This window comes from Chanos chanos, chromosome 9, assembly GCF_902362185.1.
Source record: "Chanos chanos chromosome 9, fChaCha1.1, whole genome shotgun sequence".
NCBI classification, from domain to species: Eukaryota; Metazoa; Chordata; class Actinopteri; order Gonorynchiformes; family Chanidae; genus Chanos; species Chanos chanos.
In genome coordinates this window covers 17,521,274-17,549,059 of record NC_044503.1, presented here as the reverse complement: position 1 = coordinate 17,549,059, position 27,786 = coordinate 17,521,274, and the positions used below count along the sequence as shown (strand labels likewise).

The 27,786-nt window shown below is 42.9% G+C and overlaps 2 protein-coding genes across 2 annotated transcripts; both read right to left on the bottom strand.

The window, feature by feature from the left end:
• Window positions 1-305: 305 nt before the first annotated feature.
• Window positions 306-10,061, bottom strand: rbsn (rabenosyn, RAB effector). The gene is made up of 12 exons (XM_030783859.1): window positions 9,965-10,061; window positions 8,984-9,295; window positions 8,143-8,274; window positions 7,687-7,787; window positions 7,267-7,312; window positions 5,229-5,390; window positions 4,679-4,941; window positions 4,297-4,367; window positions 3,722-3,808; window positions 3,502-3,604; window positions 3,242-3,346; window positions 306-2,619 (listed from the first exon to the last, which is right to left on the bottom strand). The coding sequence occupies exons 2-12, from the start codon at window positions 9,144-9,146 to the stop codon at window positions 1,504-1,506; spliced, it is 2,349 nt and encodes a 782-aa protein (XP_030639719.1). The 5' UTR covers window positions 9,147-9,295; window positions 9,965-10,061; the 3' UTR covers window positions 306-1,503.
• Window positions 10,062-22,658: 12,597 nt separating this feature from the next.
• On the bottom strand, window positions 22,659-24,032 carry trh (thyrotropin-releasing hormone). Its single transcript, XM_030785060.1, has 2 exons — window positions 23,843-24,032; window positions 22,659-23,242 (listed from the first exon to the last, which is right to left on the bottom strand). The coding sequence occupies exons 1-2, from the start codon at window positions 24,030-24,032 to the stop codon at window positions 22,659-22,661; spliced, it is 774 nt and encodes a 257-aa protein (XP_030640920.1).
• Between the last annotated feature and the right edge of the window lie 3,754 nt (window positions 24,033-27,786).

The window sequence follows — 27,786 nt, the reverse complement described above, 5'->3', positions numbered from 1 at the left end:
AACGTCCGTAAACTTTTGTCATGTTCGTTTGACACAGGCTACAAGCCCGCCTGACCAGTCCTGACAGGTTACTGAAAAAATTCTGTTAAATGGTGGAATGAGCCCAGTTTGGCCAACGCTGGTCTGTTAAATGGTGAAACGAGCCCAGTTTGGCCAACACCAGTCTGGACCGTCTCTCAGGAGCAACTTTGATACAAGGGTTCCTCATTCATCTTAAAGAACCATATAAAGAGCATTATCTACAGAGGACACTGGGCAAATAATGAACTTGATTTTGAAATGAAATAGACACACATGAATAAACATATATTTGCACATTCAGTGATGTGCCACTGGTCAGTTTAATTAGTGCATGTGACATTTTTTGGGATTTCTAAAACTGGACAGGCAACGTTACTCACGAGCTACAGAGCAAGTCATTCACATTAGCCACAGATTAATTACTGTCAACATCCAGTCAAACTTCATATGCAGACAACTTGCCCCATTCTTCCACTGTGCCACTTCTATCTTATTAGTGGGGTGTGCAATAAACAGTCGACACAAAATACTGCTCAAACTCATGACAAAAATATTACAGCAACAGTTAGTAAAGCAAACTGTAACACTGCGATCAATCGAGACTTGTGTCTCTGTGCGGGACTGACTGGGACAGGCCAGAGTTACACGTGTTAGAAGTGAGCTTGTGTAGTGTTTGTCAGATAAAAACATCAAGATGGATTTGACAATGACATAAGTACAACCAAAGTAAGCTAGGCCAAATCAAGCTAAAATACGACTTAAAAACACATCTAGCATTACCACAGCCACTGAGTGTGTGCCAGGAGGCAAAGGTTAAAAAACATCAGATCTGGGACACAAGCGATTGCATGAATTCACTCAAGCCCTATGTTACTACAGTCAGAGTTGTTTCCAGAGGGTCTGCATTCCTCCTTTGGAATGTTCTGGACACTCTGACAGCTGGACTGGTCATTTTAGTGCTACTCCAATCATTAGTGAACCCCAAAAACTGAACTGGGAGAACTCCTCCTGGAACAGCAGGGAAGATGTTGGTTTTTCTAGTTTGTTTTTTCATATGGCTTAAACGGTGGCAATGTTGAAGATGAGTGCAGTGTTTTCCAAGGCAAAGCGTTAAAGCATCGGAGAGGTTTGTTCCAGTTACTCACAGACCATGCATCTGAACTTTATCCAATGTGATAACGATGCGGTTGTTTTGTTCTCTTCGGCTTGTGACGAGACAAACAGATCACTGATCCCCATTTGATCCCAGTCAACTAAGTCTTTACATCAGTTCAGGTCAAGATATGGGTGCAAAGACCTGTGTGTATTCCAGCTTCTTCTGTGCTTGGCAGTCGGTAGCACTGCCAAAGCAGGTCTGGCCTTCACCTTTTGAGAGTGTTTATGAATTTGTTAGTATCTTATTCTACAAAAGATCTTCAACTTTGACACTTCCAAACTTTATTGAAATGAGGAGAAAACTGAGCAGAGGCAGAGTTCAGAAGGTCAGTGTTTTTTTCGTTTCTGCTCCTGCAGGGTGCGCTGCAGCTCACGCAGGTTCTCAGATAGAAGCTCCACTTCGTCCGTGCGTCCATTCTGTTTGGCATCGAAGATGTACGCGCGAATGTTATCAATCTGCTGCATCAGTAACTCTTCCTCGATGATGTCATCTGCTATTGTCCCATCGTCATCCTCATCGAAGGGATTGGTGGAAACTGCAGGTGTCGTGTCGGACGACTCTCTGAAAGGGTTACCCTTATCTTCGTCATCATCTTCATCTTCAAAAGGGTTTCCCGCTCCACTTGCCTGTCCTGCGTCTACCTCCTCTTTAGCGTTATCTTCCTCTTCCTCAAAAGGGTTGTAGTCTCTTGTTTCATTGGCTGTTTGGTGGTGCTCTTTCTTGATCTCCGTACTGAAGGGGTTTGATGGGTCTTCCTCAATCGGTGTGGAGTCTTCCTCATCAAACGGGTTTAGCGACATCGCGGCACTGCTGCTGCAGCTCTGTGTTTCTCCAGCAGAGGGAGCAGGTGGCGAGGAGTTTTCTGGCAGACGTGGGAATGACTTCATAGACTGAGTCTTGGACAGTCTGCTGTTGACTAATGGACTGTTGTTTGAAACTCTTCCCTCAATCCTTCTCTCATCCCTGACTCCCTCCTGATCCTTCTCTTCCTCCGCCTTGCTGGCGTTGGCTCCCTGGGTGAGGTCGAGCGAGCGTGTCCGGGCATGTTTATTTTCCCGCTCTCTCTGTTCCAGGTGCTGGAGTTGGCTCTGCTGCAGACGCTCCTCCTCAGCCAGTCTCTGGGACAGCACGATGGCGCGGCTGGTCTGCTGGGCGTCGTACTCGTCCTGAAGCTGTCGCAGGTTCTCCTCCAGCATGGCCACCTCATCAGTGCGCTGCGCCGCTCGGGCCTGCCGCAGGAACGACTGGATGTTGTCAATCTGCTGGAGCAGCGGGTCGTCTAGCTCGCCACGTGTGTGCAGCGTGTCGGAAGACGGAAGCCAGCCCCCGGCTTTGGTCATGCGGGGGGGCCGAGGGGCGGGCTGCACGGCGTTCCCGTTGGCGCTCAGGAGAGTTCGATATTTCTCCTGCTCCTGCCGACGCTTCTGTGACTCCAGGGCAGCCTGGACGAGAGAGGGATAAAGAGAGAGAGAAGAGTTCAGACGGAGAACAGGTGAAAGAGAGAACAGGTGTGAGGGTGAGTAAAATAATAAAAACTAATAATTACAAACACTACTTTTGGTTCATAAACTATGACTCTTTTGTCAACCAAAGCCACTACAAACACTGTTTGTAATAGTCAGCTCTATGTGTCATTAGATAATGTAAAGTTAATCTCGTTCCCTGCAGCAGACCACTGTTGAAACAATGTACCACAAACAGTGAAAATCCAATACCCAAATGTGTGATGTAAATGAATAAGACAACACTGCGTAGCTGTTTTCTCATCAGTGATTTGGTTAAGAGTGTGAAGCCAGTTTAAGACAAGAGACATAACTGATTCAACATCCATAAATTTATGTTTTATCCTCAGTGAGATTTCTTCTGTTTATAGTGCTAGATATTCTCATGTTCCAACAATAACAGATTAACATTTAAAATCTGTTTTAAAACAAATGGCCATTTCGCTTTAACCAAGAATGTGACTTTATGATTTCTTTTCAGTCATACCTTATTTATGACATGACAGAGTGGAAAACTGTTAATCTTCACACCTCAGTCATTCAGACAAAAACAGCACCTCACCTGTCTCTCCTGCTGGAGCCTCCTCTCTTGCTCCTCCTTTCTCTTTTCCTTCAACTCCTCATACTTCTCCTTTGTGGGGAGAGACATCAGACCCAGCAGCTTCTCCTACAGAGAGAAAGACAAAAAACTGTGAAACACATGCTACTCTGTGCCTACAAATATCATTCTCATAATGAAAGACAAAACACAGGGTTCACCCTGGGAATCCACCCAACAACAGTGAGAGAACGTGTGAGTGTGTGTGTGTGTGTGTGTCTCACCTGTACGAAGAGCGTTGCAGAGTAGCGCACCATTCGCTGGAGCTGGAGGGACTTTGGATGGGGCTGTATCTCATCCTTCAATCCGAGAGTGAGAATTTTCTTACTGCCACACACACACACACTTAAAATTACAAACCTGATGAACCGTGGATGAAGGTGTGTGTGTGTGTGCATGCGTCTGTGTATGTATGTATATATGTGTGTGTGTGTGTGTGTGTACCTCAGAGCATCGATGAGCTCGTAGTATTTCTGTACCTCCATTCTGAGTCCGGCTGCTGTCTCCAGATTATAGGTCGTCTCTCCAGCACTGTGGGAGACACATGCACACACGCACACAGAGCAGAGGACCTGACCTTTCAGAGCTAAAGCTATTACAGTACCTGGGCTCACCAAAAATACTTTTAAAATTTACTTTATCAAAATTACAAACACATTCTAATGAAACTGAACTCTAATCTGGTAAATACCCGTCTCCTGAGATGAGTTTTGATCCTGTAAAATAATTTCATATCAGTAAATACAGGATGTATTTGAAACACTCAAAGTATTAAATCATTTACACAAAAGCTATGTGCTACGATGCATGCTTGTGTCTGCAAGTGGATCTGTTATGCTGATAATTTCACCCAAGCTCTGTTGAACAGAAATAAAAACCTTCCTCTCCACTGATGATAAGTGTTCAGAGTGAAACGAGGGAGTTGGGCTGTCTGTCTGGATGTGACTGAATGCCCTCGTGTAAGAAAAGAGGAGCAAGAAAAAAAACAGGTTCTTAAGAGAGGAGGAGAAGAGTCTTACTTGAGTGAGTCTGCCATACGGATGTACTCTGGAGCCTTTTCATCCACTTTATTCATACACTGTCTTAGTTTCTACAGGAAAATACAGAGGAAAATCAAAACGAGAAAAGACAGCCCAAACAGAACACGACAACACAACAGAGACAAAGAGCTGAAATGAGCAAAAATGTAAGATATGACAGATCAGTGAAAATGAAGGATTTCCTAAACTGGAGCCTCCTGCTTTCAAAGTCAGTTATCATTAAAACCTGGCTTTTCCAAACCTGTGATTTCCACTATTCCAAAGTGATAGAAAAGGGAAAAAACAAAAAAGACTTCAGAAACACTGGTATTAGATTACTTTAATCTAATTTCAAATGGAATTACAGAGACATGCATTGTACCTCATACAGCCTGACTATATCTGGGACATGGTCTTTCTCCTCCAGCTTGTGTTGGTGACGGAGCAGAGCATCCATGCAGTGTCTGCAGGAGCGGATACGATCTTCATCCTTCTCCTCCAGCACTGAGCTGACGGAGGAGATGCTGGTGATGGAGCCGCGGCGTGGCATTGGCTGAGCAGCAGGGTTCCCTGTGCCAGGAGAACTGTTCTGACGAGGACTGCCCTGTCCACACAGAGCCTCACGAGTCCCACTGGTCAGTTTGACTACAGAAAACACACACCCACACACACACAGACATATGCAAACACAGACATATGCACATAAGGGCACACACACACACACATACACACAGGGAGAGGGAGAGGGGAGAGTGTTGAGAAACATTTTTTGCAGATTCTGACACAGGATTCAACCATCTTGAGGTTTGTGCCCAAAACACATACAGCAGAAAACAATGGATAAACATTAAACACAAAAACCTGTGGTGTATGATCTGAGGATCATTATATTTCATTGCTTAATGCTTTAGTGTGTCTATGCAGTAACTTACTTGCTAGATCCAGAGAAACAAACTCCATGCACTTCCTACACATGATAGAACCGCAGAGACGACAGTGATGGCGCCTGTTCCGAATGTTAAACTTCCCCCCACAGTCAGGGCAGAACGGTACGTCACTGTCATTCACCCACGATACCACAGATTTCTCTAAAGCTGAGAGGATCGCCGAAGAGGAAAAAGGAAATGTGAGATGGAGCTGAAATCAAACAAACTCTCCAGCATACTGTTTTAATAGCTGACTAAAGCACTGTTAAATGCTAAGCATTAAAACTTCTATACAGGGGTTTAACGGTTTTGTACCGACACGTGCGGTTCTCGAGTCGTAAGTAAGCTTCTGTTAACGGCACGTGCGTACTGAACCGCATTATTTCTTACCACTTGAGCACTTGTAAGTGAAATATTTTTTCACGAGTGATCCCTCACCAAAATATATGTCTGGTATAGACGAACATTGCACACGGTTTATGCTTTTGATCCCTAGGAACAACTCTAATCATAATTTGAAGTCAGTGCCCCTTTTTTTCTTTTCGATTCTCACTGCGACAACATATACGCGTCGTGCGTATAATGCGATGAGTGTATGCTTTAACTGAGCAGACTACTATTACAGCTTTAATGACAATGTCGACCGAGTCATTGTAAATAACATAAGCTATACTGGAATACATGAATTCACGTACAGGAACAAAGCAGACATAGTCTCTCAAAGCGAAAACTTGTGTTTCTTATATCTCTTATCTGGAAAAGGTTAACAGCCTCGGTCATTATTTAGCAATCGCCATGTGCTTGCCTTTTTGGCGAAATGCCAATTGCTATACTTGTTCGACTGTGCCGGACCTGAGGATTCTCCAGCTTCATTCTCGTCACCGATGAGGCACTGCTTCTGCTTTGGCGTCATTTATGACAACGGAAATCTTGCCGTCATTTTTCTTGATGAAAATCTTAATAGATGGCTATATTTAGATTTCTTCCTCTGTCACAGAGAAGAGCTTTAAAACAACTGCTGCACAAGTGAAGTTTTCTTACACTCATTTTCTAAGAAAATAATCTTAAAATAAAAGACACTGAAGATTAGTTTTTCATACTCATTTTTGTGGGGCTGTTTGTGGCTGTTTGTATTAAATTTGTTCTTTTTGTGTTAAATTTGTATATGTTTTAAAAGAAACACTTCAGCTCTGAGTTGGTTCAATTTTCGTTTGAGCCAAACTGTGATACAAACTGAAACATGGTCCAAAAACTGAGGCATTAACCAAGCTGGGTAGGGTGAACCGTTACACTTCCACAATTATAATTATTGATTAGCTGTCAGTGTGAGACCACACGCCCTTTCCCAAAGCTCCAGCCTGACACCGCACCATAGACACTAGACATGGACAAATGACTGTTTGGCACAGCAGTCGTGAGGGATCTTACACTAGTGGGACACTATTCTTGAAGAATGCTGTTAAAAAAAAAAGATGGGTGAAGTCCTTTCTGACAGACGGACCACAGCGTCACCCTGGGGGGTATTTCAGAAAGCGGGTTTAGTGAAAACTCAGAGTTAGTTAACTGCGAGAAAGTAGCAAACCTCCTAACAGAAGAGCTCTATGGCTCTGTTTTGCTAGGAGAATGAAGCCATAGGGCTCTTCTACTAGGAGGTTTACTATTTTCTTGCAGTTAACTAACTCTGAGTTTTTGCTACACCTGCTTTCTGAAATACACCCCTGGCCTTCTGTTGTGTCATGACAGTTCCACAGCACTGACTGCACTGTCTGCCATGACTTACTACGCTATGACCGCTTGCTTTATACATACATAACAGCATTCTCCTTTCACTTTCTGGTGATTCTGTTAACCCTTTGTTATGTTAGCTTCACTTTCACTCTCCTGGAACTACACCCGATTTATTCATGTCTCATACACAGTTGTAGACTGGCTATACTGTGTTCAGGAAGAGACATTGCTCCCCCTAAGACTTAAACATCTTATAACACACTGGCATGAGAAAAGGGAACTATGAGAACCTTCTCTCAGCAGTTTCCTCACTCACCTCTGATTGATGCTGCATCCATGTTGGCTCTGTCAAAAGATGTCAGCTGAAAAAAAAAAATAAATAAATAAATAAATAAATAAATAAATAAAAACTGAGCAACGGTAAACATAATACTAAAACAGATCAAATCTGATATAGCAACTAAACAAAATTTGAGGCAAATGTAAAAGTACACACTCAATACAACTGACTTTTTGCCACTGATGATGTGTTGGTCTTAGGGTACAGTTTGCCAAACTAGACTTCAACCTCATTCTGTCTAAAATCAGCACTGTCCAGTAACACCAAACCAAAGTGATTTTTCTCTAACGGAGTAATCCTGCTGGTCCAGAACATGCTACTTTAAACATGTTTCCCTACAATACTGGTCCCTCTACTGTAGTGGGAGAGTAAACACAAACAGAACATTTGGTTTACCTTCTCCAGCCTGATGATGCGTTTGTTGACCTCGATGACGTAATGGTCTATCCTAGCAGCCCTGTGTTTCTTAAAGAGGTCTACGTGACTCCGAGTGGCCCCTGAACATGCACAATAAAACAGGGCCTTATTTTTGTAAACAAGAGTCTGGTGACATGTTTATTGTATAACAGTAACAAGTCAGTGAGTGTTCTGTTGCCTCAGAGCAGCACGTATGAATGCTTAATGAAGGAGGCAGTGTAATGGTGTTTAAACAGTCTGAACAGGACAGGGATGGTCTCTTAAAACAGGGTTCAAACCAGTACAAACCACTGTCTACATATGAACTCTGTTCACATGCAGTTCAGTCTAGGACTAGACTTAATCCATGCTGGAGAAACCAGTCCACTGCTTATTAAGATATGACCAGACTAGTCCCAGTAACTCTCCAAGTCCAGCCAGCAGTCCCGGTCTCACCCAGCTCCTGAGGCTCCCACATGTAAGGGTCCACTCCTCCGTAGTAGAAGGACTCATAGCTACTCTCAGTTCTCTCCTCTCCGTCCCGCTTCAGGAGTTTGTCCTTAGCTTTCTTTGCCTTCTGTACCAAACCTGAAACAAACACACACACAAACCAAACAAGACAGACTGAACAGTGAGGATATTTCTTTATTACTAGGTCAAGAACAAGAACATATCCAAAATCATCAAAAGTTACATCACGTCCTAATTCTCAAACCATGGCCAGGCTGAGCCCCACTGACGATACCCCTCTCTGAGTAAGAATGTTGTGGGTATATTAGGTCAGACTGTAGTAACTACAGCAACATGTATCTTAGAGGCAAAGGAAATAACAGCTTGTTTCACTCCTAAGTTAAGCTGTGCAGGAAGGTAGTTGTTTATCGTTGTGCCCTCAAGCGAGTCAATAAAACCCGAGACCACAAGTGAGCTGTGTAATCTCTGAGGCTAAACGGGTGTCTAAGGACCCTGTCCCTGGCAGACATGTCTTTCAAATGTCTTGGTCAATGGAAGAAACTGGGTAACAGCCTGTGAGAAATTTGAATCTGCATGTAGACACAATACACACATTAAAAGTCACAGTTCCGCAGTTTGTCTCTTTGTGTCCTGAACATGTGTTCTGACGGTTAGATAAACTGTTTTTAAACTCCACCATGTTTTCTAGTCAAGAGAGTCAAATGTCAATGTTTGTTTGTTAGTTTGACACTGAGTGAGAAGACTTAATTCAAAGACATTAGAAACATTCCTTTAGATTCTACGACAGTGACTGAGTAAAAACAAAGTGGTTTTCCAGGAGACTCACTCTTCAGTTGTCCGCGGACATGCCGGTCGTCCCCAGAATGCTCGTCCTCGTAGTGGTCCTGCAGCTGATAGAAGGACTGGAGGTCCTTCAGACACAGAGGGCACAGGAAGCCCTCCTTCACCTCTGGCGAACCCTCAAACGGAGGAGGGTAACTGGAGGCCATGGTCTAGGCCCTGTCTGCAGTTGCTCAAGGAGTGGGGACAACAGTACTTGGTGGGTGGGTCAGGGGTGGGATATGTTCGCTAACTCAAGCCACACCTACCTGAGGGTCCCGCCCACCCCTCACCCCCTCCATCACCCCACGGATGTGACCTATAATACAAAAGGGGCAGGTAAAAGTACATTCATTATTTTCTGGGGAGAGTAAACAGCAGAATGGAACAGCCAAACAAGTTACTTTTATCACAATCAGAATGTCACGTGTCCTTAATACAGTTCGTTAGGTAGAGACTCAGTCTTGGCCGGGTTACACACTAGAAGTAATTAAGCTTGGTCGTCCAGCTCTGCAGACTCATCAAATCATGTTACAGGCAACCTCTGACTCCTGAATCTAAAGCGACACTGCTCGTCTTCCAGTTCTGCCCAGTCAGCATTTCATAATGCCAAGATGTCGAATTAAAGCACCTGTAACAGTTCCTTTTAACAATAAATATGATTTTACTTTCAGAATAAAAGAAATGTAGCTTCCAAACTAATAATTTTAAATCGGAGCCTATCTTGCAAGCTATGTTAGCTTAAGTTACACAATTTTATACGTTCAGATATTTCGTTATGGTATTCAGGAGAGCAAAACTGCTGATATAACAGAGAGGGGATATTTTTGCAATCTAAACAATACAACAATACTACAACAATACACTTAGCGAAAAGCTAACCACCCAAATGCTAGCGTTAAGTAGGTGCAATGTAAACAATAACTCGGCCGAGTAAAACAGGATTAAAAGTCAAAAATGAAAAGTCTGCTGGACATCGCTTGGTTACCGATAGTAAGCCTGAAATTCCTGGCCAAACAATGCAGATCTAAATATTTTGACAGACCGTCAGACTCGCCCAGAAGAGCCTACACAATTCTCAGCTATTGAAAGGTTGGCGACCCAGCCTTGTCACATGGCAAGTCATGTGACTTAGATATAGTGTATACGGCAGAGCATGAGGGACAAAATGACCTCAACCGGGACGAAAAGACGGACTAACGGAAACTAGCAAGCCGAACTGCAACGCGTAAAATTAATGTTTGAAAAACGTGATAAGGAAATACTGAGATTTTATTAAAAAGTGTTTACTCATAACACATTTGTAATACCAGTTTTGATATCATTTACAGCACAGACCCGGCCTCTTCCTTACATGTTAGGCACAGTTTTAAGAAGAAGAAGAAGAAGAAGAGGAAGGAGTACTACTTTATTGACCATGGGGAATTTCGTCCTCTGCATTTGTGATCATTATTATAGGGGGGTTTAGTGAAAACTCACCTGTCCAGGGTGTTTCCTCGCCTATGAGCGCTGGGATAGGCTCCAGCACCCCCGCGACCCTAATTAAGATAAGCGGTTTAGATAATGAGTGAGTGAGTGAGTTTTCACTAAACCCGCTTTCTGGAACACCCCCCTGTAATAATGATCACAAATCAGTCTGAGGGCTTGTATTTTTTGATTTCGTAATCATTAGTTACACAAGTAAAATGATAACAATAATTGAATATTATATATAAATGTGTGTGGGGTGTGTGTGTATAACATACACACACACACACACACACACACATTTATAGTACCAGTCAAACGTTTGGACACACCTACTCATTCAAGTAATTTGTTTACACTTTTTTTGCTTGCTACATCATTTCTTATGGATGGTATGGATGCACAGTGGGTAGCGCTGTTGCCTCACAGTCCTGGGTTCAATTCCCGGCCGAGCGGCCAGGGTCCTTTCTGTGTGGAGTTTGCATGTTCTCCTTGTGTGTCCGCTCCGGTTTCCTCCCACAGTCCAAAGACATGCAGGTTAGGCAAATTGGAGATATTAAATTTCCCCTAGATATGAATGTGTGTATGAATGTCTTTGTCTGTGTGTCTGCCCTGTGATGGACTGCTGACCTTTTCAAGGTGTTTCCCCGCCTTTCACTCAATGAGCACTGGGATAGGCTCCAGCACCCCCCACAACCCTAATTAAAATGAGCGGCTTAGAAAATGAATGAATGAATAATTCCATACATTCCATCATATGTCATTTACCATATTTTTTATCAACATCATAATATTTTAATATCACTCATCATATAATTTATTTTGGGTCGGCTCCTTCTGTTTAAACGTAACTCCTCTTCGCAGTGACACAACATAATATCACAATATCATTTATCATATCATTTATCAGCATCATAATATCGTTTTAGTTTGTCAACTACTTGATACAAGTGGAAGGCTAAGTAGCCTAGTACTAGATTTAGTCAGAAAATGTTGAATTCCATTGACTGTGGAATATGCAGTTGCATTTTGATGCTGTGATGTCTGGGTTTATAATGCCCCTGAGGGAAACAATTTTCGTTTGCCATTTGTTAATTTTTTTTTTATCTCTCTCTCATTCTGCTTTGGGTGATTTTATCATCTCAACAGTGAACCAAATTAATAGAGCAATGAGAACTGTATAAGATGCAGAGGTGGACAAAGTACACAACTCCATTACTTGCGTCAAAATATAAATAGTCCTGGTCAAATATTACTCCAGTCGAATTTTTACTTGACTTAAAGTACTGGAGTACTTGCTTTTAAAAATACTTAAGTATTCAAAAGTACATTTTCTTTTTAATGTCAGCCCATTATTGTATTGTTGCCACAACACATTTACAGAACCTTATGACTCTGAAACAACCTACTGAATGAATTGACTTGCTTGTAGATCCTGTAGAATAAAAAGCTTGTGGAATATGCTACAAAGCCTATAGAAACACCGTTGAATCGACAAAAGGACAGCCTTCGTCATTTTCATTTTTTTAATTTAACATCCTTACCCCAACCCCACCTCACCCCACTCCCACAAAACAGTATGGCAGTGCTCTGACACAGCCCTAGCAGCGTGTGTGTGTGTGTGTTCTGTAAATCAGAAACAATTATAGTTTTTCATTAAAATCTTTTTCATCATTGTCATCATCATCATAATCATGATTAAGCAAGTGTGCAAGTTCAGTGTGTAGAAAAGCAGAAATGATAAACTGACCATGGAACATTTGGTGATTTTTTACATATATTTCTGGAAGGACTTCAGTCAGTCAGGTTAACTCGGCATTTTCGCTAGCTATTAGTAGGCGTCAACAGTGGATTCACACAGGATCCGGTGATACCTCCCAACTGGTTTCCAAGCTAACTGGTTCCCATACACATTCACGGACTGTGTTAACAGCAGCAGTTGTGGTCTGCCTCTGTCACCAGATTCGTCACACATTCACAAACACATTACTCGCGATTTTTCAAGTTGCATCTCATATCTACTGTGGCGAACAAGACTGTCTAAGTGACCAGTGAGAACTACATCACAGCCACCTACGAAAAAAGTTAGACAAACACAGCGTGTGAACGCATACCAGCCGGCTTGAAAACCAGTTGAGACATAACATCGGTCCCAATACGACAATTGGGTGGGCAAATCCATAAAAATCCAATGCAGCACGCACTTTGAACTTGACTGACAGCGTAGAAGTAGTTTACTGTGATTGGTTTTTCGCCTGTGACGAACACAATATGGCCTATCGCATATTAGAAAAGAAAATTCGTCCGCTGACTTCAAAGCTATGCTTCGAAGTAATAAGTAACGAGAACCTTCACAGAAATGTAATGGAGTGAAAAGTACAATATTTGTCTTTCAAATGGAGTGGAGTAAAAGTCATAAGTTTCGAGAAAAAATGGTACTCAAGTAAAGTACAGATACACAAAAAATGTGCTTAATTACAGTACTCAAGTAAATGTACTTCGTTACTGTCCACCCCTGATAAGATGTCACCACCATTCACTGTATAATCCCACACTGAAATGGTGTAGTTTATTTCAGAAAGATATCACCACCATTCACTGTATAATCCTGTACTGAGATGATACAATGTATTTCAGAAAGATATCACTACCATTCACTGTATAATCCCATACTGAAATGTCATGTCATATCATTGTCATCAGGGACCGGGTCGCGGTGGTAGCAGGCTGAGGAGGGCAGCCCAGATGTCCCTTCCCCTGGCCACATCCACCAGCTCCTCCTGGGGGATCCAGAGACGTTCTCAGGTCAGCTGGAATATATACTCCTCCCAACGTGTCCTGGGTCAACCCTGGGTTGTGTCTCCTCCCAGTTGGTTGTGCCTGGAACACCTCCACAGGGAGGCACCCAGGAGGCATCCTGACTAGATGCCTGAATCACCTCAACTGACTCCTTTCAATGCACAGGAGCAGCATCTCTACTCCGAGTTCCTCCCGGATGTCTGAGCACCCTAAACACATGTAGACTGGATTGGCAAACTCCCATGATCCCTCTAGTATCCATGCAAGAGTGAAGAGCTGGTCCGCTGTTCCACGGCCAGGATGGAATCCACATTGTTCCTGCTAGATCTGAGGTTCAACAATTGGCCAGAGTCTCCTTTTCAACACTCTGGAGTAAGCTTTCCCAGGGAGGCCGAGTATAGTTATACCCCAATAATTTGAGCATGCTTCCGATCCCCCTTTTTAAAAATGGGAACCACCACCCCATCTGCCACTCCACAGGCACTCTTCCCGACCTCCATGCAACATTGAAGAGACGTGTCAGCCATGACAGCCCAGCTACGTCCAGAGCCTTCAGCATTTCAGTGCAGATCTCATCCACTCCTGGTGCCTTGCCACTGCGGAGTTTTCTAACTGCCTCAGTGACCTCTGCCAGGGAGATGGGTGACAACCGTCCCCAATCTTCTGGTCCTGCCTCCTCTGTGAAGGGCATGTCAGTCGGGTTTAGGAGCTCCTCAAAGTGTTTCTTCCATCGTCCAACCACATCCTCAGTTGAGGTCAGGACGTCCCCGTCCCTGCTGAGAACAGCCTGCATGAGGCCCTGCCTGCCTCTCCTCAGTCACCTGACGGTTTGCCAGAATCTCTTTGAGGCCAACCGAAAGTCCCCCTCCATGACCTCCCCAAACTCTTCCCATACCCGAGTTTTTGCTTCCACCACCGCCAGTACTGTAGCCCTTTTGGCGTGCTAGTACCTCTCAGCCAAATTTGGGGTGCCCCAAGCTAGCCAAGCCCAGAAGGCCTCCTTTTTCAGCCTGATGGCCTCCCTCACCGATAGAGTACACCAACAGGTTGTTGGGTTGCTGCCACGACAGGCACCGACGACTGTCTGGCCACAGCTCAAAGCTGCCGCTTCAGCAATGGAGGGCTGAACAGGGTCCATTCGGGATCCATGTCACAAGCCTCCCCCAGGATCAGGGAGAAGCTCCTCCGTAGGTGTGCGTTGTAGACCTTCCGGACAGGGTCCTCAGCCAGATGTTCCCAGTTCACCCTCACTACGTGCTTGGGTTTACCAGGTCTGTCCAGTAGCCTCCCCCACCATCTGATCCAACTCACCACCAGGTGGTGATCAGTTGACGGCTCCACCACCCGTGTCCGGAACATATGGCCGAAGGTCTGATGAGACAACTACAAAGTCGATCATCGACCATTGGCCTAAGGAGCTCTGGTACCAGGTACACTTGTGAGCTGCCTTATGCTCAAACATGGTGTTCGTTATGGACAAACCATGACTTGCACAGAAGTCCAACAAAGCACCACTCGGGTTCAGATCCGATAGGACCTTCCTGCCAATCACTCCCCTCCAAGTTTCTCCATCATTGCAAACATGAGTGTTGAAGTCCCCCAGTAGAACTACTGAGTCCCCAGATGGTGTCTTCACTATGACACTTTCCAGTGCCTCTAGGAAGGCTGGGTTATCTGAGCTGTTGTTCAGCACAAACGCCATCATGACAGTCAGATATTTCTCCCCTGCAACCCGAAGTCGCAGTGAGGTGGCCCTCTTGTTCACTGGGACAAACTCCAACACAGCGGTGCTCGGTCATGCGCTAACAAGTAATCCCACACCTGCCCACCGCCTCTCACCCTGGGCAACTCTGGAGAAGGATAGAGTCCAGCCCCCATCCAGGAGTTTGGTTCCAGAGCCAAGGCTATGCGTAGAAGTGAGCCAGACTATATTGGGCCTTTGCCCCAACCTACCACCCATGAGGCATCGCACCTGGTCCCTATTTCTCCCCTCGCAGGTGGTGGGCCCACAAGAGGGCGGTTCCATGTGACTTGTTCGGGCTGAGCCCAGGTGGTTCCTGTGGCAGGCTCTCCCAGGCCTGGCTCCAGGAGGGGTCTCCGGGTTTCCCTGTTCTGGGTAAGGTACCTATATTACCATGAAGACTCTTCATAAGGGCTCTACGAATCGCTTTTTGTCTGGCCGATCACCTTAGACCTCTCTGCCTTGGGTGACCCTACCATTAGCTACATGCTCCAGACAGCACAGCTCCCAGGCTCCTCCACAATAAGGTTGCGATTCCAGGAGGGGCCATACTGAAATGGTATAGTGTATTTCAGAAAGATATCACCACCAGTCACTGTATAATCCCATACACGGAAATGGTATAGTGTATTTAAAAAAGATATCACCACCATTCACTGTATAATCCCATACTGAAATGGTATAGTGTATTTCAGACAGATATCACCACTATTCACTGTATAATCTTGTACTGAAATGGTATAGTGAAGAATGAGCCTTGATGAAAAGTCTGGTCTTGACTCTTACATGTGTCTACTTACTAACAAAGTCAGAGAGATGTTATATTCACATCTACTAATGAAGTCAGAGAGATGTTATATTCAAGATTCAAGACTTTATTTGCCATTTGCCCAGGTACAGGTGTACCAGCGCACTGGAATTCTTGTGTGGATCTCTCAGTAAAGTAATACAAAATAAAAATATTACCCGTAGTAAGAAGATACGCATCAATAATAATAAATAATAAAGTGATTGTCTGCGCAGAGTGGTGTGGGGTGCTTGTGTGCGTGTGTGTATGTGAAGGGTGTGTATGTGTGCGGGGAGGGATTTGGGGTATGTGTATGTGCGTGTGTATGTGTGTGTGTGGAGGTAGGGGGGTGATGTCAGTCTATTATCACAGTGTTAGAGGAGTTTTGACTGGGGGCAGGGTATTTCACTCCAGCCTGAACGTCCTTTGCAAGCAGTCTGATAGCCGCTGGGAAGAAACTGTTGTGGAAGCGCTTCCTGTTTGTTCTGATGCCTTCTGGTTGGTGGTATTTTAGCTGGTGTCTGGAGCTTCTCCACCTTAAGAGGGAGTGCCATATCTACTAACAAAGTCAGAGACATTATATTCACATCTACTAACAAGGTCAGAGAGAAGTTATTTTCACATCTACTAACAAAGTCAGAGAGATGTTACATTCACATTTCTCCACAAGTTCTACCCAGTGAAGTCCTTCCTTAAGAGCCAAGGTGTGATATGGCCCCTGACTGCTCCTTTTGTGGGAATGCAGATGAAAATGTCTTCTACTTGTTTTGGAATTGTCCTGTCCTATGCAGTGAAATTTTGATCAGACACCAGACTTTATTCAAACACATGCCATTTATGACTTCTCTTTTTGTTTTAAGGATGTTTCATTTGATGCTTGAAGCACCGCCACATAAGTTGACATAGGATTCACTTTATTTATAGGCTAGGTTAACAGTACAATGGTTAAAAACTATTAAAGGCGATCCCTATAATATAATTCCATCCTGCATGTGTATAGCCCTATATTTGGGTGAATATATTCTTATCATCCTTTGTTTACGTTTTGGTGTGACTGGGTCAGCTGTATGTCAAAACTGTCAGCTGACATACCCGTCAGCTCACGCGCGAACTTTTGAAAAAGGGAGAAGGAAGGGAGACTGGCGCATAAAAAACTCAGGGAGTCTGCGGGAGACCTGGACTACTGCGTGGAATAAAAGGGCACCAAACATAGATATTTGTGGATGTATCTGAAAGCCACACTCACTGGAGGTACGGGACGGAGCACGGTGTGTCATCCGAGGACCAGTCTGTCAGATCAGTGAAATCGTTTCTTTTTTCCTTTTGCCACTTCAGTTGTGGATTGTACTTTTGCTCTTTCTGTTGGATTATTGGGACTCTTTTCCGTGGATTTTTGTTTGCCTTTTTTGCGGAGTTTTTTTTTCGTTCGTAGTGACTGTCCTTCGGCGGGTGAGCGTGCGTTGTGAGCAAGTGAAGAAGCTGACGCGTAAAGCGCAGCTGGCGCTTTACTGCTGGGGCATTACGAACTGTGTTTGCTGTGTGTGAGTGTGAAGGGTGAATGTATGCTTGGGTTTGATCATGTAATATTGAAAATAGACTTTTGAAACGCTAACCTCAGTGCTTTATCTTTGTGTTTTCTTATTTACCAGTCTGAATTAGACACAATTGAAAAAGAAACATATCAATAATATTTTATAGGATAATCAAACATATTTATATAGCTGATTGTTACATGTTTGATGACAAGGAAGAAGAAAATCTTAATTTTTTACTTGTCAAATACCATATCCACAAGTGCATTTTCAGTGGGTGTAAACCATTCTTTGTGGTATTAACACGTGAACTCAGCGAGTGAGTGCTATAAAATTCCCCGCTAACTCCAGAGCTGTGAGGACCAGATTACTGTACTAAGTTTTTCTGACCTTGCAAAAATTAACCTAGTGCTTCGATTCAGACTTTTAACTTGAATACACCGCATGTGTGTAAATTTAACACAAATTAACATTGTATTCTCAAACAACTGTCAGGCTGACTGCGTTTCTCTTGTCAATCATTTTAGCACGTTGTTAAACCAGAGGAGATAGAGACGCATGCCGTTCCAGGAGGCCGAGCGAACATTAGACGTTTCCTACAGTTAACTTCAGAGTGATAATTAATCTCGTTTTCTGCGTAAAACTGACTCAGTGTCTCAGAACACTGTACTTACATGAAAAAGAAACACACACAAGTGTATATGTCTTTGATGGCGGGAGGAAACTGGAGCACCCAGCAGAAACCTAGGCAAACACGGGGAGAACATGTAAACTCCACACAGAAAGGACCTGGGACGTTCGTGCTTCCAACCAAGGACCTTATAGCTGTGAGACAACGCTAACATAATCTGTCACAGTAGTTTTATTACTTTTTTTTTAAGTGTGGGCATATCGATCACCATAGTAATTTAATGTTCAGCAGGTTGTAGACCATGTAGTGCTTGTAATAATAAGAGCTAACCACAAAGTGGCACTGTATAGACCTGTAAAGAGGTGGATAGACATGGATTTTCCGAATCGCTGTCTTCCTTGTGGAAGAGTGAAGAAAAAAAGCTAAATAAATAAATTTATTTAAAGATTAAAAAAACCCTCTGGTTGCTCCAGGACGTCCAAGTGATTTTATGAAGAAAGGAACCTCACGTTAAATTATGGAAAATGTGTGGTAATATTAAATAATGGTAATTGTTGAGTTAGAGCAATCTTACAGAGAATTGTGGGTTAACTTTGACTAGATAGAGAGCATCAGTGTAATCTGTAAATGAGAGGAGTTCCTTGCCATGTCTGTAGTTTGGCTCATTTGTGGTTAGTCATCCACAGTACGATATGATTATCGCTTTACTTCGTCCAAGGCTGGCGAATGCGGCAGGTAACCAGTTTTCTTCAAGACAGCACAGAGGATAAATGTTGTATTTGAACTGTCTGTCCGTGAATTTCCTCGTAAACTCACAGTTTCTTGTTAAAAACTGAATGATAACTGAATTGATCCCATTTTCATAGAATTTCTAATAAACCAAGCTTTAATATAACAAACTGGGAACTACACTGGCTAAATGGTGTTTGTTATGCTGTTGTCACAATCGGTATCAACGGGGCGACCTGTAATCCTGTTTATTCACCACTTTATTCCAGCAATTATAGTGTATAAGCATAACTAGACACACCGTCTGACAAGCAGTTGTCTGTTTTACAACGGACCTGAAATAAATCCCGCCTTGTTACAACAGCACTCAAACTGACACTAAATGTTATGAAGTCGCATATTACGTTCAATGACCCATATTTAATTTTATATATATATATATATATATATACTGATGAAAGGGAGCAAAAGGTGGAGCTTAATTGGTATTTGTCTTTGGGAATGTATCTGTAAAAACGCAGCCTCATATGTTTGTATATACAAACATACCCGACAGAGTGAAGAGTGTAAGGACGTTTCATACCGTGGTAATCATGCAGAGCAAGTCTCAGCAAGCATATCATTCATGCAGGAAAGGAAACTCAGAGGTGTAGAGTGGACACCCACAAACAGAGAAACCCACAATGATGCTTCAGCTGATAAATAATTTATCTGCTGGATTTGGACGTCTTGTGATAACGTATATCCAACCCACACACACAAACACACACACACTTACTTAGCAAGTTTGTAATATGTTGTGAGAGACTCCCAAGATCTTACAGAGGGAAGTGAATCACTAAACTCTACAGGGATGCTGTTTTGAGCATGTTTGAACGTGAGAGAAGTCTGAGGATCACACACACACACACACACACACACACAAACAGCCATCTTATGTGAGCTGAATACAGTGGTATCTTAGCGGTCTCTGTAATAGGAAGTATTCATCCATTCAGATGAGGAAAAGTTTACCTGGGCAGATGTTCCTCTGGAACACTAGGGGATGAGAAACCTTGGACAAGTAGTTTGTTTTGTAGTTTTGTTATTCACACCAGAATAATCAACAGAGTTTAATTGCAAACCCTTCCAAGAGTCCTTGAGTACAATATCATATTACACATGGCTGGTCTCTGGGAGCCTGTATTGGTGATGGATCTTTGAATGAGATGAACTTGCACTGAGGAGAATGCTCCTCTGACAGCCATCTTCTAATCCGACAATCACAAAACCAGATGCTTATTTGCCTCAAAGTCTCCACTTGCAGTATCAGTTCCTTTACATTTTTTAAGTTTACTTTGAAATGTTTTATCTTTTCAATCAACATCGAATTATACCAGTTTTTAATGTTTCTTTTGAGTTTGTATGAATATGAACTTTTGTTGTTGTGATCCTTGGATGTCTTAGTTGTGTGTGTGCATTTGCATATAGCCTATGTGTTATGATGGTTGTTTGTGCATTTGTGTGTATGTGTGTGATGATTTATGTGTTTGATTTATTTTGATTTGCTGTTATCAGTTTTTGTGGGTTCTGTGGTGCTTTTGCAGTAGAACTTGTTGGAGAATGTGATCATGCTCTTTGAGTACTGAGGTCTGTCTCTGGACAGGCATTTCTGTGTGAGACAAAGTCCATTAGCAGTGTCTGTATTACATTAACCATATGAAGGTGCTAGAGTGACCAACACTTGAAGCAGGAGCATTTCCGTCTCACTGCAGTGAATTAGAATCTAATTATTCTCCCTTTTCTTTTTCCTTCTCTATCCCAAACATGGAGAAAAAGAAGACACAGAGGCAACTTTATTAGAAATTTAGAAAAAGCTGAAATTCTCTCTTATCATGGGATTCTGAGAGAAGATGAAAACGACCAAACTGAAACCAAATAGACTTAACCAATTTTAAGCCATTTTCCCACTAATATTCTGTGTTTGTCTGAAGACCGGAAACTGGAACAGAAGTCATGGTGCCGGCAGACACTAAGTTCCCCACAGTTCGTTTAGGAAGTACATTTATTTCAAACATTAGCGCAGCTTGCTTCGAGCTCGTTACTGTGTGCCAGAAACTAGACAGACCAACTGGTGGTTTGATTCCCCAACACTTTGATGCTTCAAATTATTTTTCACTGAATGACATGAGGTTAGATTTGTATGTCATGTTTATCTCGATAACAATGCCTTTAGAATTTCACTTTCCACACACCAAACGCTCATTTGGAAAGATTTCGAGGTTTGTTTTGATTCAGTCTGTCCTGAAGATTCTTGCCTGTTTATGACAAAAGACAAAATATTCAAACGACGAACAGATGGGAGTCGATATCAAAAGCCTGTCAACATTTTTATGATTATTGGCTGGAACAGTGGTCTCTGCCCACACTCGCTGGTGTTGTGGTGGATGCGGCGGAGCCGAGCCGTTATAGCCGAGCGGTTAGTCTGTATGCTTTGGAGTGTAAAGGCTAATTAGTGAACCCATGGCCATGCTGTCCTGAGAGAGCGCCATGCGCCGTGAGATCTCCCTGCCTCCGCGTCTCTCTGTGCTGGTGCCGCACACTGTTAAACAAGTTTGCCGAACAGACGCGAATGTGGGTGGTGTCTGTACGGTTTCTCTAACCGTGTCTCTGCCTGCAATGACCGGCCTATCGGCCACTCCCATTAATCTGATAAAGTGGAGTAACGGTGCTCCTGTGGTGAAGGACTTGATTGATCCGAGCGGTCATGTGTACCCATCGTTTGGTATTTATTGAGTGCAGGCTGTGTAATTAAGTACGGGACGGTTTAAATGATGCGAAATCTCTCTATTATTGACTGGCAGTAACAGATGAGACGTAAGACGGATCCTAATGGCCTTATTAGGACAGAAAGAAATTGATCTATCGACCTCTCTGTCTCCGCGCGCTCGTATCACCTTCCTATTACATAAACCCACGCGACGATGGCACGCAATGTCTGACTTTAGAGTCACGATTTTTTCCACAGTAGTTAATAATTCTCACATAATCATGTAAGAAATATTGACAGAAGAAAATACTGGCCTGTACAAAATCTAAAGGGAGCCTGAATCCTTCTGTGTCAAAAGCCAAAATCCACACATCCGCATTCAAAGCTTTTTATTGTACAACAGAGCAGTATTTTACATGATATGCTATATGCCATATAATTTACAGAAAGACATATTCGTCATTTCATTCTTTCACTCATGCAAGAGTACTGTAGAAAAATAATTGGGTTACCCATTTCATTTTGCAGGGAAAGACTCACTTATTTTTAAACGGCTTGAGCGAATGAGTGTTGATATTGACGACACTGGTCGATGAACACATTACCATCTGCCTTGCGAGTCTTGGCCACATGAGATAGGACGGTATTTCCATTGATATAACCTTGACACAACACATAAACTGAAGCAAAAGTGGACATTACGCGCAAAGTACTGTAGCGAATGAGTCGCATGTTGAAAACTGGCTGTTTGTTTAACATACCTGTTGCACTGTAAAAACAAGTCTGCGCTTGAGTGCAATTTTTATTTCAAATAGTAATTTAATAAAAAGAGGAGAGGGCTAAGCGCGCCCCAACTATTGGCACTTGGGTTGGGTTAAATCTACGGAGGGCTTATTCATGTTGAAAATGTAACTGCTATGTGGAAGGATTCACAAAAGTTAACCACACTTCTCTTACTCAACAAATTTGTGTCTGCTTTGGAAAACACTGGACTATTTATATTTTACCAAATGAACAAACAACTTGGCGGAAATGTCTGTGCAGCTTGTGTTTTATTCAGATTTAGCGCGTCGGGAGAATGGCGTGCCGTGGGAAATACATCTTAATCTCAAGTGGCCTGGCATGGCAATACTGTGTTTACTAATAACCTAACTATTCTTGTGTGTCATGAATAATTGTTTTAATTGGAGAAAATCATACATTTTGCTTTTGTAATCACAATCACACACTCTCTCATCATAACTAGCCTATTCCTGTTCCGTTAAATCGTCGTCTACAACTAACCTTTTCCCTGGATGTTGCCTCTTCTCCTCAACGCGACTTTTGGTCACGTTATCTAACAACTCAAGTAAAAGACTGGCTTTGTTACAGTTCGCTGGGTCCGTTACGTCGCATGGACTCCAGTTGGGCTCTAATTCTGGGTTTGAATCATCCCAGTATCTTTTCCCCGGATGCTGTCGTTTTTCCATATCCAACAGGTCGTCTGTGCCCAACTCACTGTCGTTATCTTCGCGTTTGCCGGGATGTTGCCGTTTGCTGAACATCGTCAAGTACCGTTTTCCCGGGTGCTGCCTTTTGGCGAGCTCGCCGAAGAGCGCGTTCTGGGTGATTGGATTTTCCGTTATCTGCTCAAACACCAAACGCTTTCCGGGGTGCTGCCTTTTGTGAACTTCAGTGAACGCGTTCGTTTCGTCCTCGCGCTTCCCGGGATGTTGTCTTTTCTGAAGATCTGCGTAATCTTCATAGTCGTCTTCCTCGCGCTTTCCGGGGTGCTGTCTTTTCCCCGGATGCTGCCTCTTTTCGACCCACTCCGGCTGCGATGATAGAGATTCTGAAAGTAAAAAAGATCAGTTCAGTATTCTGTTAAATTGGACAACACGTTTAAATAAAGAGGAAATTATTATGCGTATCCTTTCTCGGTGCGGTTGGAGATGAGAAAGCGCACCAAAATGTGTGTTCAGTTCTATAACTTTTTTCTTCTCTTTGTCGTCAATATATATTTTAAATAGTTATATTTTATATAGGAAAAAGCGCTAGATTTCAGGATAGGTGTTCTCATTTATAGCACAAGAGATCAAATACAAATTTCAAGTACAAATGCTAAAATTTCTTTAATTCCCTTGACAAGAAACATAGTGTGAACCTTCCAAAACATCAGGCAAATGTACCATGAAATTAATAATTAAAACGAACTGTTAGTGCCTCTCATTAGCAGCTCCGCATGAAATCACAGTCAGTGTCTGGCAGTTCAGTTAGATATGAGAGAAAAATACATGTAAACGTTGCCTTTATTTATTGTTTCATCGCAGTGCTCCGTGAGCGCAATTGCAACAGACCGCAACTCTTTTTTCAGTTCTTTCCCGCCAAACTAAAGTTATGTGGCGAAAAAATAACTTTACGCAGGGGAAGCGTTATTACATATGCTGCATACCGTCTACGCTGTCTTCGGTCTCTATTTTTTTGAGAATGGACCGAAGAAGAAGGCTCTCCGCGTGCTGTAAGATGTCGTTCAGAGTCGGGCGCTCTCCCGGGTCATCCTCGCCGGGGATGCCCTGGCCGTGGTTCACGGTGAGGTTGCACACCGTCAGAGACGCAAGGAAGATCAGGTACGCAGACTTCATGGTAACTCCAGCCGTGCCTGCAATGTGAAAAAAAGTCATGGCGCGAGCAGATTTGACGAATCGTTACGTTTTTTAAACTTTAAACTTCACATAAAATAACAGATTTGCACGCTTAGCACTTCTATATTTTTTGCTTGAGAATCAAAGTGTGCATCATAAAAGGCATAAGAGTCTACACTAGTGAACACATAACAAGAACTGCAATTAGTAAAAAGAATTGTATGAAGTTATGCGTATCCTAGTTCTCTCTCACCTTTAGTTTTAGGCTTATTTGTGTTCTTGTAGCCCTTTGCGTGAAGCCTCTTCGTAGTGAACTTGGAAATCTCCGTTAACCGTGAAGTGTCCTCACTAACGGCGGCTCTTGTGGTCGATGACCCGGTGAGGCCGAGGTTAGTGTTGTGCTCCGTGAAGTCGCGTATTCTTCGTTATATAGTCGCTCCACACCCTCGTCATTCCTTACACATTGCCGCAATCTAAAGGGAACCTTCGTACCTTTGATGTCACCGACCCATCATTTGGACCGGTGTGCAATGTGGTCTACATCCTGAGGGGGCGGTGTGTTTGCGATAATGCATCGAATGTAGGCGAATGCGAGTCATTCATAAAATAGACTAAAATGTCACCATGTCAAGTCCATTTTTTTTAACAGCTGATGAAGTTATGTCTATCACAAACTTTTTTTTAATGTCAACTGTCCACTCAAGATCAGACTAGAGTCTGTGATTGTGATTGGTGGTTGTTTTTATGTTCTGAGGTAATAAATGCTGAATGCTCTCTTTTCTTAACCATATGGCATATTTAAGGGTAAATTGGAGTATGAAACGTATGAATGCTAAATGAAGTTTAAACAAGGTTATAAGTAAGTGAGTAAAAGAGAAAGTTTGAGAGACTGTCAAAGAAAGAGTTCTCTTGGGAAAATTACGCAAACTGCGTCCCGCGTTTACATTGAATAGGCTTCCCACCTCTTGAATCCCAAACCACAGGAGGATCTGCGTCACAGCAACGATATTAAAATGTCAATGCCATCAAATTATCCCTCGACACAGCTGCAATTCCATCGGCGTTCTTACCGGTGACAGCCCCGTAATCGCTTCGAGCCGCACAAACTTACTCTGCAAAGCAAATAATCTTCTGTTCATTTTCCATAAAGTCCCAGTGAATTCATTATGCGCGCTCAGATCACTCCACAAACCTGGACAAAGTCGTACAGTCGACTCGCTGATTGGAAGTTGGCGGCGGGGGACGGAGACCGTGTAATAGACTAAATCTGGCCTCTAAATGCGCTGTCACGTCCAATTCTGCAGCCTGTCAATACCCATCATATTAGTATTTTATATAAAGACGTCACCGTGCTTAAGAGTGTTAAGACGATACTATCGGTCACTTTTCTTATGCTAATACAAAATTAGCTTTCAAACGACTCGTGTCAGAGAGCAGAAGGGTCAAGAAGGGAATTTGAATATTTTTATGTCAAGTGCAGTCCAAGTTCAGAGGTCTCCTGACTGATGCCAAGTGTATAAAAATGATGACTGACTGAAGCATAAAATAAATCGTAAATCCTTAAGTGCAACCCACACACAGACAAAATAAATTTACTATGGCGAAGTAAATAATGCATTTTCCCCTTGGTCTTGCAACGTCCTGTCACACTCAGGCAATGATAACAAAAGAATGATTCAAATGCCTTTAAGAATTACACACACACACACACACACACACACACACACACACACACACAGACTATGCAGTAGCACACAATTAGCAAATGTGGAGATCAGACCAAAGAGCCTAAGAGACCAATCTGTCAACCAGTCAAAGACTGTCAAGATCTGTGTTCCTGAAGTGGTAATTGCAGCCAGACACACACACACACACACACACACACACACACACACCTCCCAATTAATCTTGTGACAAATAGTTTGCAGGAAAAAATAAGCAGTTGGTTGTTTATGTGAGTTGAAGTATTAACAGAGACAGAGAGAGAGAGAGAGAGAGAGAGAGAGAGAGAGAGAGACAGAGAGAGACATCATACAGGATCATGGTTTTAATGAGCGTCTCTTTTTCTCTTCAGTGAATATTTGGTAGGTATTCTCTCTCTCTCTCTCTCTCTCTCTCTCTCTCTCAACTCTCTCTCTCTCTGTCTCTGCAGGTCTCACTTACTGCTTTTTTGCACTTTGAATGAAAAACTGAATTTAAGGGACTTCACAGATTGTTCTACTTGATTTACCATATTTGTCTAAACAACAGAAAGAAAAAAATAAAAAGTGAGTGTAAGTCACTGAAACAGACATTTTCACATTAGCATTAGCTACACCATGCCATATTTGCTGTTAGTTTATGCAGATCTGTGAAAAAAGCAACAACTAATTTTCATCTGTTTCCTGAATTGTCATTACAAAGTATTTACTAATTATAGCTGATAATATCAACACTTTTACTCAGTTGAGTCCCATTTTGCAGGTGGTTCTTTCTTTCATCTGTAAATTCTGTTCAGTGGGAAGCTCCTTGAGCCCAGCCTTCATTGTAAACTTTGCAGGCAGTAATTAAAGATGCTTTATCCCACTTATCAGCATGTTCTCTCTGGCACAAAAGCGGCAGAAGTTCAGCTCTGTTAGAGATGGCATGAACCTAACAATTAGAGGGCAGGTTTGGCCTGAGGGTGTTAACGACAAGCTTCTGCAGGCGATAGAAATGATTCCTCTTACACACACTCACCCTTACTCTCTCTCTCTCTCTGTCTCATCTCCAACCCTCTCCAAGAGTTGTTGTTTATTTGAAATTGAGATGAGATAGGAACAGTGGAGACCTTTCCGATGTTCTGGCAGGGAAATTAAAGGCCTTTCTCACACAGGCCTGTAGGATTGTGTCTAATGAAGCTTCGCTCTCGGCTTTGTCTAGGGGTGTGACACTCCTCCCATACCCCAAGACGCATTAAATATCATACTGTTCATAGAGTGGACCCAAGCCTGTTCCTAGAAACCACCCAGAGAAACAGGGAAATCACTGTTTTTAACGGTAGTTCAAATACTCGGCCACACCAGACTTAGAACACCTGAAATTATTTCTGACCTTGACATATTCTGACAGATCTAAATGAGACCAGTTACCTTATACATGTTGATGATCAGTCCCAACACACAAAGAATCAACCACTCATCACTGCTTTACCAGCCTAATTAGACATATGTTTGTTTAGAAAATGTATGTAATGTAAAAGGGAACACAGAGAACACAGTGAAGGAGATAAAAGTAGATGCTGCAGAGTGTTACCCATCAAAGAGAGCTTTTATTTTCTTGTCCAGTTGGCCAAAAGTTCAAAGATTTCATGAAACACTCCAACCCAGTGTGCTTCTTGGACAGATGTGGACAGCAGTGTTCGAAACACCTCGGTTTCTATCTGGTAGAGACGCTATCCAAGCAGACACACACACACACACACACACACACACACACACAAACACACGCACGCAAACACACATGTGCCTTAGAAAGACAACACCAGACAGAGCACAACACAAACAACCAAATATAGTAAACCTGCTGCCTCTGAACCCATTGTGGTGTGAAGATACATGACACTAGTTTAGTCTGTCACATACACACACACACACACACACACACACACACACACACACACACACACAAAGAAACTGTTTTTACCCTATGTGACATTTCCCTGACAGAGGGGGTCACCATGGCAGTGTGTGATTGACAGCTGCAAGGCCATGTCATGGTGGAATTGGCACAGGGG